Source organism: Salvelinus alpinus, chromosome 33 (genome assembly GCF_045679555.1).
Source record: "Salvelinus alpinus chromosome 33, SLU_Salpinus.1, whole genome shotgun sequence".
Classification (NCBI taxonomy): Eukaryota; Metazoa; Chordata; class Actinopteri; order Salmoniformes; family Salmonidae; genus Salvelinus; species Salvelinus alpinus.
Window position 1 is genome coordinate 7339041 of NC_092118.1, and position 19313 is coordinate 7358353.

At 41.5% G+C, this 19313-nt stretch overlaps 1 protein-coding gene across 1 annotated transcript in view; it reads left to right on the forward strand.

The window, feature by feature from the left end:
• Nucleotides 1-2331, forward strand: part of LOC139562905 (leucine zipper protein 2-like) — a 186539-nt gene extending 184208 nt beyond the window's left edge. The window contains exon 12 of the mRNA XM_071381046.1: nucleotides 1138-2331. Within this exon, the coding sequence (XP_071237147.1) occupies nucleotides 1138-1242 (105 nt within the window). The 3' untranslated portion in view covers nucleotides 1243-2331. The remainder of the gene's footprint in view (nucleotides 1-1137) is intronic.
• Nucleotides 2332-19313: the final 16982 nt, after the last annotated feature.

Sequence of the window (19313 nt, forward strand, 5' to 3'; positions counted from 1 at the left end):
CACAATTCCCCGACCTCAACCCAATTGAGATGTTTTGGGATGAGTTGGACCGCAGAGTGAAGGAAAAGCAGCCAACAAGTGCTCAGCATATGTGGGAACTCCTTCAAGACTGTTGGAAAAGCATTCCAGGTGAAGTTGGTTGAGAGAATGCCAAGAGTGTGCAAAGCTGTCATCAAGGCAAAGGGTGGCTATTTGAAGAATCTCAAATATAAAATACATTTTGATTTGTTTAACACTTTTTGGTTACTACATGATTCCATATATGTTATTCTATAGTTTTGATGTCTTCACTATTATTCTACAATGTAGAAAATAGTAAAAATAAAGAAAAACACTTGAATGAGTACGTGTGTCGAAACTTTTTTCTGGTACTGTATGTAGAATATTAGCCTGTTGGAAACTACAACCCCCTACTACATTGCACAGTTGGGGCTTGATCTAATTAATCTCTAGAGAAACTGCGCATTCAGTTCAGAAAAAAAACGAAACGAAATGGAATTCAAAAATGTAACTAATGTTGGTCAATTAGTTGTTTAAAAAATGAAAAATAACATACATTTTGGTTAAAGCTCAACTCTTGTTATGATATCAATATATGTACATAAAAGCGTTTCCACCAGCATTTCTCGCGTAATTAATTTAACCGACACAAAAAGATCTCACCATGGCGAACTAACAAATTATCTGTCTACATTTATTAAATTGTACTGAAACTACCTGTTTCTATCACAGCTGTCTCTTTTTTTTTTATACGGTATGATTTTACTTGCATAAAAACTGTGGATGGAAACGTAGTTATAATCACACAATATTTTACATACAGCAGCTTTTTAAAGGACAGCTTCAAGTTTTATATTTTGCCATGGAAAAAATATTGCAACATGGGTATTGTCCCAGCCCTAGGTGGGTGTGGAGTGTATATTTCCAGTAAACGGGATAGGCTAATCAACATGAGTGTGAAGTAAGATTGCAGTATTGTTAAAGTAATACTGCTGTATTGTTGAAGTAATGTTGCTGTATTGTTAGTACTGCTGTCATCAATCCAGTATTGTTTCTGTACAGTAGCCCATTGTTTCACTGTTACTCTGCCACTGTTGTTTATGAGCTATACATTCTTGTCTTTTGTATTGTCAACAGCAAAAGCCTGCAGCGCAGATTGGAAAATCAAATGCAAAGCCCTCAGATGACAGGGAGGAAGTAGAGGGAGGCAGCAAAAACACAAAACTACACAAAAACAACTGAATGGATGGGATGTCATTGGAGATGCAGAAAACCTGCGTTACCTGGAGATCTTTTTCAGAGCACATACTTGTGCACACACACACACACACACACACACACACTGTTTGCAAAAGAGACACAGGAATTGTTGGACGAAAACAAACTTCTCAAACGTGAAATGTTTAAATTTTTCGATTGAAAACCTGCATAATAAAATGGCATGCGTTCTAGACTTCTTTTAAAGGTAGCAATGGCACTGGTAACTTGTTTTATGACTGTTCATTGGTTTTTTTCAGCGCGAGGACACTACTTTCTACAGTAAATGTGTGTTATTTCTAAATAAATCCCTTTGCACTGGTGAGGTCATGATATTCTGTAATATAAGTACTCCAATTAACAAAAACTGCTGTAACACCAAACTTACAAAAATGGTTTGTCACTCATTGTAGCAAGGTTAATTTACTATCTCCTCCATATTTTGAAGTATATAGGCTCTCAAGTTGGCTGGCCAACTTCTGTCAACATTTAATATTTCAGAGCTCTTTCTGCCTTTAACATGCTAGAGGTGAAGAGCCAAAGACTCACAATGAGTCGTCTCCCTGAGAATGTGCCATGCACTGAGTAGTTACTCCTAGCTACATTTATCTGTGTTATTTGACCTTTCTTTCAATAAACTGTGATTTTCAGTAAATTTGTGAAGATTAAATGGATATTTGTGGAGAAAACGAATCGACTGGTCTATTTTTAACCTATAGTTGGAAGAACTATTGTCACGTCCTGACCATAGAAAGCCTGTATTTTCTATGGTAGAGTAGGTCAGGGCGTGACTAGGGGTGTTTAGTCTAGTTTATTATTTCTATGTGGGGTTCTAGGTTTATTTTTCTATGTTGGTGTTTGTATTGATGATTCCCAATTATAGGCAGCTGGTAATCGTTGTCTCTAATTGGGGATCATACTTAAGTTGCATTTTTTCCACCTATGGGTTATGGGATATTGACTATGGATAGTTGCCTGTTCGCACTGAATTGTCGTCACGGTTCGTTTATTCTTTATTGTGTTTTTGTATTTACTTAAGTTTCACTTTCATTAAAATATGTGGAACTCAACATACGCTGCGCCTTGGTCCGACCTTCATTATTACGAACGACGTGACAACTATTTACAAAATGTAGACCTTATGCCACATCAGTACAAATGTATCACACCCTTGTAAGTACAGTGTAATTGCAGCATAGGTAGCCGGAAGTGTAAGGGGAGAATCAAACAATATACTGTATTTCAGTTTGCTTGCCAATATAATATGTGTATAACAAATGACGTGTTAATTACAGAAAATTCAACTAGGCATCACAGTAGCTATTATATACTTTTTTAGGCCAAGGGTATTTATAATGTTATGGCGTAAGGTCAATGAAATGTGAAGAAGGACCTGAAGAAAATACTGCAACTGATTTTTTTTGTGTGAGGTTAAAACAAAACAAACCTTAGCCATTAAAGCAAATACTTACTCTTTTGTTGCTGTACACCAAAATATATATTTTTATTCAAGTTGTGTTCACTCCGGCATTGACAGTTGCATACTAATTCATTATGGAAGAAATCTCAAAGGAGGACAGATAAAAATTCTTCCAGACTTTAAAAAAGAACAGAGTTAAAAAGAAAAGTAAAGCAGTGAAGTTTTTATTCAGTCTTGGGGTGATTTTTTTTTAGCTAGGCTATGTTTGGGTGGTTAATATAACCGGAACGTAATGATTCAAAAAAGTACTGCTTATAATATGCTAATACCGCTACCATTATTGGGCTACCATCATCGCCTTTTTTAGCATATCCAGGACCAATGACATTAGCGACAACATGCGCCAGATACCCTATTTTACTTTCTCAAATTAATTAAAACAAGACAGCAAGGAAGCTAGAGCTATTAAATCAATAGGAATCCATTTAAATATCACTTTTGGGGGCTCATTTACAAAGTGAACAGATTGTGGGGAGTCTCTTGTTGACATGATACAACAGCAGTCATGGATCTGTTATGAATGTATGTGTGTCACTTTAAATGAAGTAGAATGATACACAACAGATGTGTTACGAATGTCAAAAGGTGTGTAATTTTAAATGATAGCAAAGCTTAGCTTTTTTTTTAAACTACACACCTTTATAAAGCAACCTACAAATTTCAATAGCAGCGTCATGAACTACTGTGTAATCTGTGAGTGGGTCCCGAAGAAATGTTAAATTGGCTCACAGCTGTCAATTAAATGTAATAAAGAAAATATATTCATCATTCAAATAGCAATGACAACCCTTATGATACATAAGTGCTTTGTTTTTTTGTCTGTCCTCAGGCAAATCCAGTAGGTGTCCATGGTGGGGATCTTTTAAGACCCAACTGGAGTTGTTGGCCAGCACTCAGGAACCCCCCCCCCCCCCCCCCCATGGATGCCTTTCAGAACCCATTTTAAAACCCCCCCTGTTTCATTTTGGTTATCAGTAACTTATTGATTAGTTCCCTTTTTCTGCTGAGCGCCCCCAAAAATTGTTGGGAACATGACAGTATGTATAAGTAAGTATATAGTTAGTTAGTTGTAAGTAATTGTGATACTGGACACAGTAGGCCTACTGTATCACAGCTTTTTTAAATACTTTTCTTTCTTCCTTCCCTGTGATACTTGGTACAGTCAGCAGGATCCGAGTGTTGACCGAGCAGGACAATATGGGATCTCTAATCCTTCTTTGTGGCAAGTTATAGCATATCCCAGTGGGCTAGTGGATAGCTTCCCAACAAAGCAACAAGGGTTCCTCCCCATGATTTGGCTGGACAAGGATGGATTCCACGAGTGCTGAGGGCAGAGGCAGTGCTGGTGTAACTATGTCGTTTCTAAGGAAACAAGAGCTGCAATTAGACGCTAAACAAAGGTAGCACATTCAGATTTCCCTTTTCGGTCACTCCCCATATCTGTGTACTAATGTGGTAGTTACATAACAGATTGTTACATGCTGTACCATAGCACCTGTTATTCCAGTTTCCAGCATGCACAATAACAGAGATTGAACATTGAGTGATCTAATGCCCTGTTCTGGTTCTAACATTCATCGTTTGTCCTGATCTTGTCCACATTCTGATTGTGTAGACAATTAAAAGACTAGTTGTGGTCTGATTGTGATCAGGTCTTGACCACCTCCGGAGGAAGTCGGGCACGCATTGTGTCTTACAAGTGTGGACGGATCTGGACAGTGAAACCATTTAAAATCCTCATTATCCCACCTTCTTAAATCGTTGACAGGTGGCACCATTGACTTATGGCATCAATATGTGTCTTCAAATAAATCAATAATATTATTTTGGAAAGAATAACTGTCAAATAACTTGCATGCAGGGAGGGAACAGGAAATGTGGTCACAATGCAGTCACTGTGGACGGATACGAGACACGTGTAGACATATTTCTGAAAATGTGGGTACAATCAGAATGTGGGCAAGATCAGGACAAAGGATGTATAAACAAGGCTTAGCAATGTCATTTTAGGTGGTTGCTTAGACACAATTGTAGTAAATGCAATGCAATACAAATGTTCATACAAAAGTGTAATTACACAAACTGAGAACAGGTATGACTGTTGTGGGTACTATGAAATAATTACACCATAACTACTTTTGTATTATTTTGTAGTAAGGAGACTTTACGGTGCCACTTCAAGATAAGACTCCCCACAATGTATGTGGCCGTATTGTGGGTACTTCTATCTGGCAGACAGCCAACTGTCAAAATGACAAACACTGTACAAGAATCTTTCGGCCAATTGTGAAGTTTTTAAGTTCCTTACACAATAGAAAATTGAAGGGATGCCCGCATTAGATATTGAAGGTCAGCGGTAATATCCGTGTGAATAGCATTCGGTACACTAGACACACAACCCAATTAAACACATACATTAATTACACAGCTTCCCCCAGCTCCTTTTTTTGTCTTCAGCTGTCAGTGATACTCAAACTAGGCACGCATGAGCAATTGCAAAATCTTTAAACATAGTGTGCCGGAGAGTGTGTAGAGATTGCTGACTTCATCCACTATTTATTCACCGTTTTTTAAGCTAAGCTTAATGCACTGAGGGGGCAAATGATTCAATTGGGAGGATGGTTAAGTGGGTGTACCATACATTCACTATCAACTCCCACTTGTTCACATTAACAGCAGTTCAAATTGTATGTGTGTGGATTTGTGTTGTGCATTGCCCTAGGCATGGCTAAACAAAGGCTGTGAAAGGTACTGAAGCATGTTGAACTTTTCCCTTCAATTTGTCCAATTTGTATTGCTTTGATTTCTCTCCATGTGTTTTGCTAGAGAGGAATAATTATTGTACTTTGAGAAACATACTGTAGTTTAGTCAAAAACATTTGACAGGTTTACAAAAAATACAGTTTACCAATTCACACAATTGTATTACATTTTCAAAGAAATCTGAATGAACTCGTCAGTATCCTTACAGGGATTTAAATGGCGTCGTCGTGTTTGTACCTTTTTATACAACTGGTAAATCTAATCCTGAATGCTGATTGGTTAAAACAACATTCCAGACGGTGTCTATTCCACAAGTTACCACTGGCTAAATCTATGACATTAAAATGCCTATTTACTCTGTTCCATCTGACTGCATAATCCACTGTCTTATCAGCCCAGCCAGGCATTTATAAACTTGATCTCCACTATAAAAAAGTATCTAGACATTATCTCACATTTCTTTGAGACTGACATTTAGTTTTCAACAGCGGAGATTTGTATAAACCTTGCCATCTGTCTCTCCGACATTTGCAACATTGTTTCAATATTCAAATTCGATCTCCAGCCTGTGCCATAGTAATGAATGTGTCGGGAGTCGGGACGAGACAGACAGGCAGGCAGCGTTTCTCAGCCAGTCGAAATCATGAGTCAGCTGGCATAATTTTATGGATGGCAATGTTTAAAATAGACCTACCTTGTGCATCTATGACTGGCTACCAGAGGATCATCTCCACCAAAACTCTGTCCCCACGAGATAAGCAGACCATTTTGCATGGAGGTCTATGAGAGTGTGTCAAATTACATGAGGCTTATTTGATCAAATAGATTCATGTTTAGGTTGTTACAAATGTACTGATATCGTGGCATTCGGTAACTTTGAGAAAAACAACTTAGTTGTGCCTGTAGTTCACACACACATCTGCCCTCTCATTGGTTAGAATGGTACCACCTGACCTCGTCTCCTCCCGCCTGCCTTCAATCTTTGAGGACATGTACTGTCAATATAATAGATCATCTTTGGTATCGCTAGCGAACAACAGGAAACATATCCGAGGCAGAGGCAGTAGAGAAAGAGAGACGCCCCTTAATTTCTTTCTGGTCATGGTGGGGCCACTCTGGTTTGCTTATTGCCCCTGGCCGCGGAGGGGGTGCCCCAGAGCGAAACATCTCACTGGCATGTTTCACTCGGGCACACCCTCTGTGGGGCGGGGGCCATAAGCAAACAATGGTCCACTGCTCAGACATTGCATGCATCAACCAATTGTTGCGTGCCATGTCATCAACTGACAGATTGCTATAACATTTGATGTGGTTGGCTGATACTTAACATATTTATCAAGGCGTTGTAAGATCTGTCAGGCGCCAGCAACATGCCCCAAGTCACATTACCACGGGTAAGGTAAGGCCACGCAACATCTGTTTTTTTATAACCTTTATTTAACTAGGCAAGTCAGTTATGAACAAATTCTTATTTACAATGACGGCCTACCCCGGCCAAACGTGGACGACGCTGGGCCAATTGTGCGCCACCCTATGGGACTCCCGATCACAGCCGGATGTGATGCAGCCTGGATTCAAACCAGGGACTTCAGTGACACCTCTTGCACTGAGATGCAGTGCCTTAGACCCCTGCGCCACTCGGGAGCAGCGGTATCTGATATCACCTGAAGCACTTGGTCCATTGCTCTTTGTTAGATGACTGGAACTGAGGCTATCCCGAAAACAAGACGGTTGTACTAGAACAAGCCTTTGTGAGTTGATTGTCAAAAACTATTTTGACGATTCCTCAATTTCTATTTGTAAGTAAGCTGACACTAGGTCTATCTTTGTGAAGCGTCCCGCTCCTGATAGGAAGGCAAATACGGTTGGAGTCGGAAGTTTACATAGACTTACGTTGGAGTCATTTAAACTCATTTTTCAACCACTCCACAAATGTCTTGTTAACAAACTATAGTTTTGGCAAGTCGGTTAGGACATCTACTTTGTGCATGACACAAGTAATTTTTCCAACAATTTACAGACAGGTTATTTCACTGTATCACAATTCCAGTGGATCAGACATTTATATACACTAAGTTGACTATGACTTTAAACAGCTTTGAAAATTCCAGAAAATTATGTCATGGCTTTAGAAGCTTCTGATAGGCTAATTGACATCATTTGAGTCAATTGGAGGTGTACCTGTGGATGTATTTTAAGGCCTACCTTCAAACTCAGTGGCTCTTTGCTTGACATCATGGGAAAATCCAAAGAAATCAGCCAAGACCTCAGGAAAAAAATTGTAGACCTCCACAAGTCTGGTTCATCCTTGGGAGCAATTTCCAAATGCCTGAAGGTACCACGTTCATCTGTACAAACAATAGTACGCAAGTATAAACACCAGGGGAGCACGCAGCCATCATACCGCTCAGGAAGGAGATGTGTTCTGTCTCCCAGAGATTAACATACTTTAGTGAAAATCAATCCCAGAACAACAGCAAAGGACCTTGTGAAGGTACAAAAGTATCTATATCCACAGTAAAACGAGTCCTATATCAACATAACCTGAAAGGCCGCTCAGCAAGGAAGAAGCCACTGCTCCAAAATCTCCATAAAAAAACAGTCCACGGTTTGCAACTGCACATGGGGACCATGATCGTACTTTTTGGAGAAATGTCCTCTGGTCTGATGAAACAAAAATAGAACTGTTTGGCCATAATGACCATCATTATATTTGGAGGAAAAAGGGGGAGGCGTGCAAGCATCCCAACCGTGAAGCACGGGGGTGGCAGCATCATGGTGTGGGGGTGCTTTGCTGCAGGAGGGACTGGTGCACTTCACAAAATAGATGGCATCATGAGGCAGGAAATTTATGTGGATATATTGAAACAACATCTCAAGACATCAGTCAGGAAGTTAAAGCTTGGTCGCAAATGGGTCTTCCAAATGGACAATGACCCGAGGCATACTTCCAAAGTTGTGGCAAAATGGCTCAAGGACAACAAAGTCAAGGTATTGGAGTGGCCATCACAAAGCCCTGACCTCAATCCCATAGAAAATTTGTGGACAGAACTGAAAAACTGTGTGCGAGCAAGGAGGCCTACAAACCTGACTCAGTTACACCAGCTCTGTCAGGAGGAATGGGCCAAAATTCACCCAACTTATTGTGGGTGTCACGAACGTCGTCAGGGAAATGACCGGACCAAGGTGCAGCGTCGTGAGCGTACATTTATTTTAGTTTTATAAATGTCGCCAACAAAAACAAGAAACAACAAAAAACGAACGTGAAGCTGACTAGGGCTATACAGGCCACTAACACAGACAACTACCCACAACCAAGGTGGAAAAACAGGCTGCCTAAGTATGATTCCCAATCAGAGACAACGATAGACAGCTGTCCCTGATTGAGAACCATACCCGGGCCAAAACATAGAAACAGAAAACATAGAAATAAAGAAACTAGAATGCCCACCCTAGTCACACCCTGGCCTAACCAAAATAGAGAATAAAAGCCTCTCCATGGCCAGGGCGTGACAGTGGGAAGCTTGTGGAAGGCTACCCGAAACGTTTGACCCAAGTTAAGCAATTTAAAGGCAATGCTTCCAAATACTAATTGAGTGTATGTAAACTTCTGACCCACTGGGAATGTGATGAAAGAAATAAAAGCTGAAATAAATCATTCTCTCTATTATTATTCTGACATTTCACATTCTTAAAATAAAGTGGTGATCCTAACTGACCTAAGACAGGGAATTTTTACTAGGATTAAATATCAGGAAATGTGAAAAACTGAGTATAAATGTATTTGGCTAAGGTGTATGTAAACTTCCGACTTCAACTCTATGTCCTCAATGCCGCCCTGGGGCGGCAGGGTAGCCTAGTGGTTAGAGCGTTGGACTAGTAACCGAAAGGTTGCAAGTTCAAATCCCCGAGCTGACAAGGTACAAATCTGTCGTTCTGCCCCTGAACAGGCAGTTAACCCACTGTTCCTAGGCCATCATTGAAAATAAGAATTTGTTCTTAACTGACTTGCCTAGTTAAATAAAGGTAAAAAAAAAAAGCGAGACAGTGGATACTGAACAATGTGGAGTACGGGGTTGACTGTCACTTTAAAGTCCCATAGATGCGTGCTTTCCCTTTCTTCAGAACTGTAACAATGGCCACTCATTCCAGTCCACCTTGGACAGAATCCCAGAATTCTTTAAGTTCTGCAACTCCGCCTCCACTTTAGGTCGGATTGCATATGGCACAGGATGGGCCTTTTGGAGTAGCCTTTTCATCTATCTCAATCGTGGCCTTCATTCTTTTCTGTTTTCTAATTCCCTTTTCGAAAACTTCCTGGGAAGTTTGTGAGCAGTTGGATAGTCTCTTAGCAGTGTCACTGGTGCTGCTGCCTAGTGATGACACATTCAGTGCAGTGCTTTGATAGTGGGCCTGTCCAGTTGAATTTTTCATTCACGTCCATTCACATCCAAACTGTGCTGGTCCTCCATTTTGTAGTGCACACAGGTCTAGCTGCTGTGTTTTGCCTTTGTAAAATGTACATTCATTTTTCCCAAATGAGAAACCTTTTCCACAGTGTGTGTTTTGAGCATCATTGTTGTCTCTGTAATGGTATTTTTGAAAAGAGTGTGTTGTAATCTGTCGCTGAGATTACTGATAACGCTGACCCGGTGTCTATCTCCATTTATAAATTGACTCCTGTCAGCTCTCTGGAGTAATCTATATTACTCTGCAGTCTGTTTCTGTAATGCTATGCAGTTCAAGGCACGACAGAGCATCTTTCCATGTGTTGCTTCCAGTTGAGTCTGACTCACTCTCAGTCACTTTGTGTACATTTGTAGTTTTGCGTTTCTCTCTATGCAATTTCTGTTTGCTTTGTGTGTGCTTTTTGTTTGCTTTACACACGCTCTCCTGCTTGTGGCATTTTATACTGTCTTTCTCTTTAAACCAGTGGTCACCAGCCAAGATCACTTTGAGTCAAAATGCAGGCCGAGATCTAGCGCTAAGATGCTTTATTAAACATGACTTAAAAAAACGTAAGCCTACGTAACATGAACCTATTAAAACCAGTGTTGTAACAATGAGGTTTGTGCAGTAGGCTATAGGTTCAATACATAGGCACTGCATATGGGTTATTATTGAATTGCCCTGCCAAAGTTGTTCTTCTCAGACCATTTAACATTTATATTTCAAAACGTGAGGTATAAGATCTCACTGACAATAGGTCATTTGTTGTATTACTTGTGAGTCCTGAAATATATATATATTTTTTTTACTGATCTGATGCGTGGATGGTGGAAGGAGGGGAGGGGAGGGGGAGAGAGCGAGAGAGAAAGGCGGAAAGAGTGCCTCTCAATGTCCCTCAGCTCTTCCTCCCTCCTCTAACTGACCGAAAAGGGGACACCGTCTTCCAGCTGATGGTGAAACTCGAGTCGCCCTTCATTATTTCTGACTCATGCACCAATCCATGTTGTTATTGGTATGACCAGAGAACGTGAAATAGGCTACTCCTCAATATTTGAAAGACACAAGCCGCTAACAACAACGCAAGTCTATCAATACACTTTGTAGAGCAGCTGGATAGGAAGAGGTTTTTTATGGCTTATAAGTGTTGAATAAAGTGTTGTTAGTGCTGAATAAAATCTTAAACATGAACTAACTAATAAAAACAGCAGCTCTTCGCTGTAATCTATTCGTTGACAGTGTGTCTCCAGTCATGTTTTGAGTCACACAGTAGTCAACTATCAACTTTGCTGTGGGCTCGAGAAAGCTGCAGACATGGTGCTCTAAGCTATCTGCCTAGTTAAATAAAGGTTAAATAACTAATATTCTGATTGGCCAGCGGTAGTCCTATAGGTGCACTTGATTTGCTCTCCGAGCCCGCTGGGTAGGCTCGATTTGTACCTTCAGACACATGAAAATGGTTCAAAACGGGGGAACTTTGACTACCAGGGGCACAGGGCAGCTGAATCAAGTGCACCTACCCCAAACAGCGCAAAAAAAGACACAAATAGGAATGCTTTTTACAGGAATGTTTGGCGATCAATTAGGAAAGCCTTGGATATTGACAAGTCGAGTGCAATCTACCGGTTGTTGACGCCTGATTTAAACCAAAAGTAATTTGCATCATGTGATGTCTTGCAACAGGGAAAACATGTTTCTCACTTTATATTTTAAATGACATTTTATTTGTTACCACATTCAAGCCCTTTCTTTGCTATTCAGATGCATCCTTTGCTGCGCTCGCCATTGAAATTGTTATGTTCAGTGCACGTCCTAATGTCAAGTACTTTTCTGTTAGCAACCTCTTTTGTATGCTTTCTCTTTACATGCCACATACAAGCGTGTCCCTCAATGCATCTGACAGCCCTGCCCTAAATTGGCAATATTCAGATATTTTCCTCAGCTCTGCAATGTATTCTGATATGGTCTCACTTTTGACCGGCTCCGTTTATGGAATCAGAATGTCTCTGCTATTACCAAAGGTTTTGGGCTTAAATGGTTTTGTAATGTGTCAACAATGTCTTTGAATTATTTGTCAGCTGGCTTTTCTGGTGTAAACAAGCTGCGTAGCAAGCTGTATGTCTTTGCAACCATAACGTTAAGCACAACAGACACTTTCTTCCCATCAGCCACATCGTTAACGTCACAAACAAGTTCCGCTCTTTCAATGTAGGTTGCCCAATAGTTCCAATATATCCCAGCATTTGTATTAATATAAGTGTTTTCACACACAAACAATTCGAGCTTCTACTTTAAAAAGTCCACCTTTCCAGAAACAAGTCTCTCACCGTTGCCGCTTGCTATAGACCACCGCTGCCCCCCCCCCCCCTGTTGCCTCCAGCTGCGCTCACATCTATCTTCAGAGCTCGTGCTGCTAGGTGACCTAAACTGGGACATGCTTAACACCCCGGCCATCCTACAATCTAAACGTGATGCCCTCAATCTCACACAAATTATCAATGAACCTACCAGGTACAACCCCAAATCCGTAAACACGGGCACCCTCATAGATATCATCCTAACCAACTTGTCCTCCAAATACACCTCAGCTGTTTTCAACCAAGATCTCAGCGATCACTGCCTCATTGCCTGCATCCGTAATGGGTCTGCGGTCAAATGACCACCCCTCGTCACTGTCAAACGCTCCCTAAAACACTTCAGCGAGCAGGCCTTTCTATTCGACCTGGCCGGGGTATCCTGGAATGATATTGACCTCATCCCGTCAGTAGAGGATGCCTGGTTATTCTTTAAAAATGCCTTCCTCACTATCTTAAATTTATTTATTTTTTATTTCACCTTTATCTAACCAGGTAGGCAAATTGAGAACACGTTCTCATTTACAATTGCGACCTGGCCAAGATAAAGCAAAGCAGTTCGACACATACAACAACACATACAGTGGGGAGAACAAGTATTTGATACACTGCCGATTTTGCAGGTTTTCCTACTTACAAAGCATGTAGAGGTCTGTCATTTTTATCATAGGTACACTTCAACTGTGAGAGACGGAATCTAAAACAAAAGTCCAGAAAATCACATTGTATGATTTTTAAGTAATTAATTTGCATTTTATTGCATGACATAAGTATTTGATCACCTACCAACCAGTAAGAATTCCGGCTCTCACAGACCTGTTAGTTTTTCTTTAAGAAGCCCTCCTGTTCTCCGCTCATTACCTGTATTAACTGCACCTGTTTGAACTCGTTACCTGTATAAAAGACACCTGTCCACACACTCAATCAAACAGACTCCAACCTCTCCACAATGGCCAAGACCAGAGAGCTGTGTAAGGACATCAGGGATAAATTGTAGACCTGTACAAGGCTGGGATGGGCTACAGGACAATAGGCAAGCAGCTTGATGAGAAGGCAACAACTGTTGGCACAATTATTAGAAAATGGAAGAAGTTCAAGATGACGGTCAATCACCCTCGGTCTGGGGCTCCATGCAAGATCTCACCTCGTGGGGCATCAATGATCATGAGGAATGTGAGGGATCAGCCCAGAACTACACGGCAGGACCTGGTCAATGACCTGAAGAGAGCTGGGACCACAGTCTCAAAGAAAACCATTAGTAACACACTACGCCGTCATGGATTAAAATCCTGCAGCGCACGCAAGGTCCCCCTGTCAAGCCAGCGCATGTCCAGGCCCGTCTGAAGTTTGCCAATGACCATCTGGATGATCCAGAGGAGGAATGGGAGAAGGTCATGTGGTCTGATGAGACAAAAATAGAGCTTTTTGCTCTAAACTCCACTCGCCGTGTTTGGAGGAATAGAAGGATGAGTACAACCCCAAGAACACCATCCCAACCGTGAAGCATTGAGGTGGAAACATCATTCTTTGGGGATGCTTTTCTGCAAAGGGGACAGGACGACTGCACCGTATTGAGGGGAGGATGGATGGGGCCATGTATCGCGAGATCTACACCAACAACCTCCTTCCCTCAGTAAGAGCATTGAAGATGGGTCGTGGCTGGGTCTTCCAGCATGACAACGGCCCGAAACACACAGCCAGGGCAACTAAGGAGTGGCTCCGTAAGAAGCATCTCAAGGTCCTGGAGTGGCCTAGCCAGTCTCCAGACCTGAACCCAATAGAAAATCTTTGGAGGGAGCCGAAAGTCCGTATTGCCCAGCGACAGCCCCGAAACCTGAAGGATCTGGAGAAGGTCTGTATGGAGGAGTGGGCCAAAATCCCTGCTGCAGTGTGTGCAAACCTGGTCAAGAACTACAGGAAACGTATGATCTCTGTAATTGCAAACTAAGGTTTCTGTACCAAATATTAAGTTCTGCTTTTCTGATGTATCAAATACTTATGTCATGCAATAAAATGCAAATTAATTACTTAAAAATCATACAATGTGATTTTCTGGATTTTTGTTTTAGATTCCGTCTCTCACAGTTGAAGTGTACCTATGATAAAAATTACAGACCTCTACATGCTTTGTAAGTAGGAAAACCTGCAAAATCATCAGTGTATCAAATACTTGTTCTCCCCACTGTAGTTACACATGGAGTAAAACTAACATACAGTCAATAATACAGTGAAAAATAAGTCTATATACAATATGAGCAAGTGAGGTGAGATAAGGGAGGTGAAGGCAAACAAAATATATATATAAATAAATACAAATATAAAAAGGCCATGGTGGCGAAGTAAATACAATATAGCAAGTAAAAAAAAAAAGTAGAGTAGAGATAGTAGAGATAGAAAAAGTAGAGATAGAAATAATGGGGTGCAAAGGAGCAAAATAAATAAATAAATACAGTAGGTAAAGAGGTAGTTGTTTGGGCTAAATTATAGATGGGCTATGTACAGGTGCAGTAATCTATGAGCTGCTCTGACAGCTGGTGCTTAAAGCTAGTGAGGGAGATAAGTGTTTCCAGTTTCAGAGATTTTTGTAGTTCGTTCCAGTCATTGGCAGCAGAGAACTGGAAGGAGAGGCGGCCAAAGGAAGAATTGGTTTTGGGGGTGACCAGAGAGATATACCTGCTGGAGCGGTACATAGTACAAAAATAAGCATGCTCCATTCAAAAAATGTTGAACAAGGAACAGATATAGACCTTGGTCCACTCCAGACCTGACTGCCCTTGACCGGCATAAAAACATCCTGTGGCGTACTGCATTAGCATCGAATAGCCCCCGTGATATGCAACTTTTTAGGGAAGTTAGGAACCAATATACACAGGCAGTTAGGAAAGCTAAGGCTAGCTTTTTCAAACAGAAATTGGCATCCTGTAGCACAAACTCAAAAAAGTTATTGGACACTGTAAAGTCCATAGAGAATAAGAGCACCTCCTCCCAGCTGCCCAATGCACTGAGGCTAGGAAACTGTCACCACCTATAAAACCACTATAATTGAGAATTACAATAAGCATTTTTCTATGACTGGCCATGCTTTCCACCTGGCTACCCCTACCCCGGTCAACTGCCCGGCACCCCCCACAGCAACTCGCCCAAGCCTCCCCCATTTCTCCTTCACCCAAATCCAGATAGCTGATGTTCTGAAAGAGCTGCAAAATCTGAAACCCTACAAATCAGCCGGGCTAGACAATCTGGACCCTCTCTTTCTAAAATTATCTGCCGAAGTTGTTGCAACCCCTTATTCAACCTGTTCAACCTCTCTTTCGTATCGTCTGAGATTCCCAAAGACTGGAAAGCTGCCGTGATCATCCCCCTCTTCAAAGGGGGAGACACTAGACCCAAACTGTTACAGACCTATATCTATCCTACCCTGCCTTTCTAAGGTCTGAGAGAGCCAAGTTAACAAACAGATTACCGACCATTTAGAATCCCACCGTACCTTCTCCGCTATGCAATCTGGGTTCAGAGCAGGTCCTAAATGATATCATAACCGCCATCGATAAGAGACATTACTGTGCAGCCGTATTCATCGACCTGGCCAAGGCTTTCGACTCAGTCAATCACCACATTCTTATCATGCAGACTAAACAGCCTTGGTTTCTCAAATGACTGCCTCGCCTGGTTCAGCAACTACTTCTCTGATAGAGTTCAGTGTGTCAAATCGGAGGGCCTGTTGTCTGGACCTCTGGCAGTCTCTATGGGGATGCCACAGGGTTCAATTCTCGGGCCGAATCTCTTCTCTGTATACATCAATGATGTCGCTCTTGCCGCTTGTGATTCTCTGATCCACCTCTACGTAGACGACACCATTCTGTATACTTCTGGCCCTTCTTTGGACACTGTGTTAACTAACCTCCAGACGAGCTTCAATGCCATACAACTCTCCTTCCGTTGCCTCCAACGCGCTTAAATGCAAGTAAAACGAAATGCATGCTCTTCAACCGATCGCTGCCCGCACCTGCCCACCCGTACAGCATCACTACTCTGGACGGTTCTGACTTAGAATATGTGGACACCTACAAATACCTAGGTGTCTGGCTAGACTGTAAACTCTCCTTTAGACTCACATTAAGCATCTCCAATCCACAATTAAATCTAGAATCAGCTTCCTATTTCGCAACAAAGCATCCTTCACTCATGCTGCCAAACATACCCATTTACAAAATAGCCTCCAACACTCTACTCAACAAATTGGATGCAGTCTATCACAGTGCCATCCATTTTGTCACCAAAGCCCCATATACTACCCACCATTGCGACCTGTACGCTCTCGTTGGCTGGCCCTCGCTTCATATTCGTCGCCAAACCCACTGGCTCCAGGTCATCTACAAGTCTCTCCTAGGTAAAACCCCGCCTTATCTCAACTCACTGGTCACCATAGCAGCACCCACCCGTAGCACGCGCTCCAGCAGGTATAACTCACTAGACACCCCCAAAGCCAATTCCTCATTTGGCCGCCTTTCCTTCCAGTTCTCTGCTGCCAATGACTGGAACGAACTGCAAAAATCACTGAAGTTTGAGACTCATATCTCCCTCACTAGCTTTAAGCACCAGCTGTCAGAGCAGCTCACAAATAACTGCACCTGTACATAGCCCATCTGTAAATAGCCCATCCAACTACCTCATCCCCATACTGTATTTATTTATCTTGCTCCTTTGCACCCCAGTATCTTTACTTGCACATTCATCTTCTGCACTTCAATCACTCCAGTGTTTAATTTCTATATTGTAATTACTTCGCCACCATGGCCTATTTATTGCCTTATCTCATTTGCACACACTGTATATAGACTTTTTCTACTGTATTATTGACTGCATGTTTGTTTATTCCATGTGTAACTCTGTGTTGTTGTATGTGTCGAACTGCTTTGCTTTATTCTTGGCCAGGTCGCAGTTGTAAATGAGAACTTGTTCTCAACTAGCCTACCTGGTTAAATAAAAGTATTTTTTATTTTTTATTTTTTAAACATTCATTAGCTAACGTTATTTCAAAGTCATTCTGTGCTTTTTCAATTGACTCACGCATCCCTCTTACTAGGGCCAGACCCAGATGCAGTCATGGGAGGCAGATGATTTGAGATATTTATTAGTTCCAAAAGGGGTAGGCAAAAGAATAGTCATGGACAGGCAAAAGGTCAAAACCAGATCAGAGTCCAGGAGGTAAAGAGTAGCATGCAGGCTCGAGGTCAGGGCAGGCAAACTGGTCAGACAGTCGGGTACAGAGTCCAGAAAACAGGCAAGGGTCAAAACCGGGAGGACTAGCAAAAGAGAATAGAAAAAGCAGGAGCATGGGAAAAACACGCTGGTTGACTTGAAACAGACAAGACGAACTGGCACAGAGAGACAGGAAACACAGGGATAAATACACTGGGGAAAATATCCGACACCTGGAGGAGGCGGAGACAATCACAAGGACAGGTGAAACAGATCAGAGCGTGACAGACGGAGCATTCTGACAGTGCATGCATCCTTTCGACATCCCACTCCTCTCGACTTTTCTGTCCTCTCCTCCAAGTTTTGCTGTAATCTTAGACCAGGATGGCACATTGGTAAAATGCAGGTTCAATCTCGTCACCAATTTGTCATGTTTGTACCCACATAAACACAACTAAATAAAACAAGACTCGGAGTCGGAGCTGTATTTTGATGCAGCCATGTAATTCTTGCATCAATGACACACAAAACAATAGATCAATACGCACACTACAATAGGCGCAACCTGAGGGGGTCTACATACACTATAAGTAAAGTATACTGAACAAAAATATAAACGCAACATGTCATTTGTTGGTCCCATGTTTCCTGAGCTGAAATAAAAGATCTCGGAAATGTTCCATAAACACAAAAAGCTTATTTCGTTCCAATTTTGTGCACAAATTTGTTTTACGTCCCTGTTAGTGAACTTTATCTTGGCAATCCATCCCTTGACAGATGTGGCATATCAAGAATATGATTAAACCGCATGATCATTACACAGGTGCACCTTGTGCTGGGAATAATAAAAGGACACTCTAAAATGTGCAGTTTTGTCACACACCACAATGTCACAGATGTCTCAAGTTTTGAGGAAGCGTGCAATTGGCATGCTGACTGAAAGAATGTTCACCAGAGCTGTTGCCAGAGAATTGAATGTTAATTTCTCTACCATAAACGCCTCCAACGTTGTTTGAGAGAATTTGGCAGTACGTCCAAACGTCAACCTGCTAACAGGATGCACAACTGCCACTCTTTTCGACTGGTCTTCCTCAGGCAGCTTTGTGGACGGAAGCTAACATGTCTCTAGAACACTGGAGGTTGGTGGCACCTTAATGAATAATGATACCACACATTTCACATATTATCGCACATATTGGAACATCAACCTCAGCGACAAACTTGTGTACTCAAATCGGACATATCCACACAAAAAAATTATTGATGTCATCCCAACTCCTATAGGACATGTCATATATATATTTTTTTTATTTAACATTTATTTAACTAGGCAAGTCAGTTGTAAGAACAAATTCTTATTTACAATGACAGCCTACCAAAAGGCCTCCTGCGGGGACAGGGGCCTGGGATTTAAAAAAAAATACAAATAAAAACAATATATAGGACAAAACACACATCACAACAAGAGAGAAACAACACTACATAAAGAGAGACCAAAGACAATAACATAACAAGGCAGTAAAACATGACAACACAGCATGGTAGCAACACAACATGATAACAACATGGTAGCAACACAACATGGTAGCAACACAAAAACATAGTACAAACATTATTGGGCAAAGTCAACAGCACAAAGGTCAAGAAGGTAGAGACAACAATACATCATACAAAACAGCCACAACTGTCAGTAAGAGTGTCCATGATTGAGTCTTTGAATGAAGAGATTGAGATAAAACTGTCCAGTTTGAGTGTTTGTTGCAGCTCGTTCCAGTCGCTAGCTGCAGCAAACTGAAAAGACTAGCAACCCA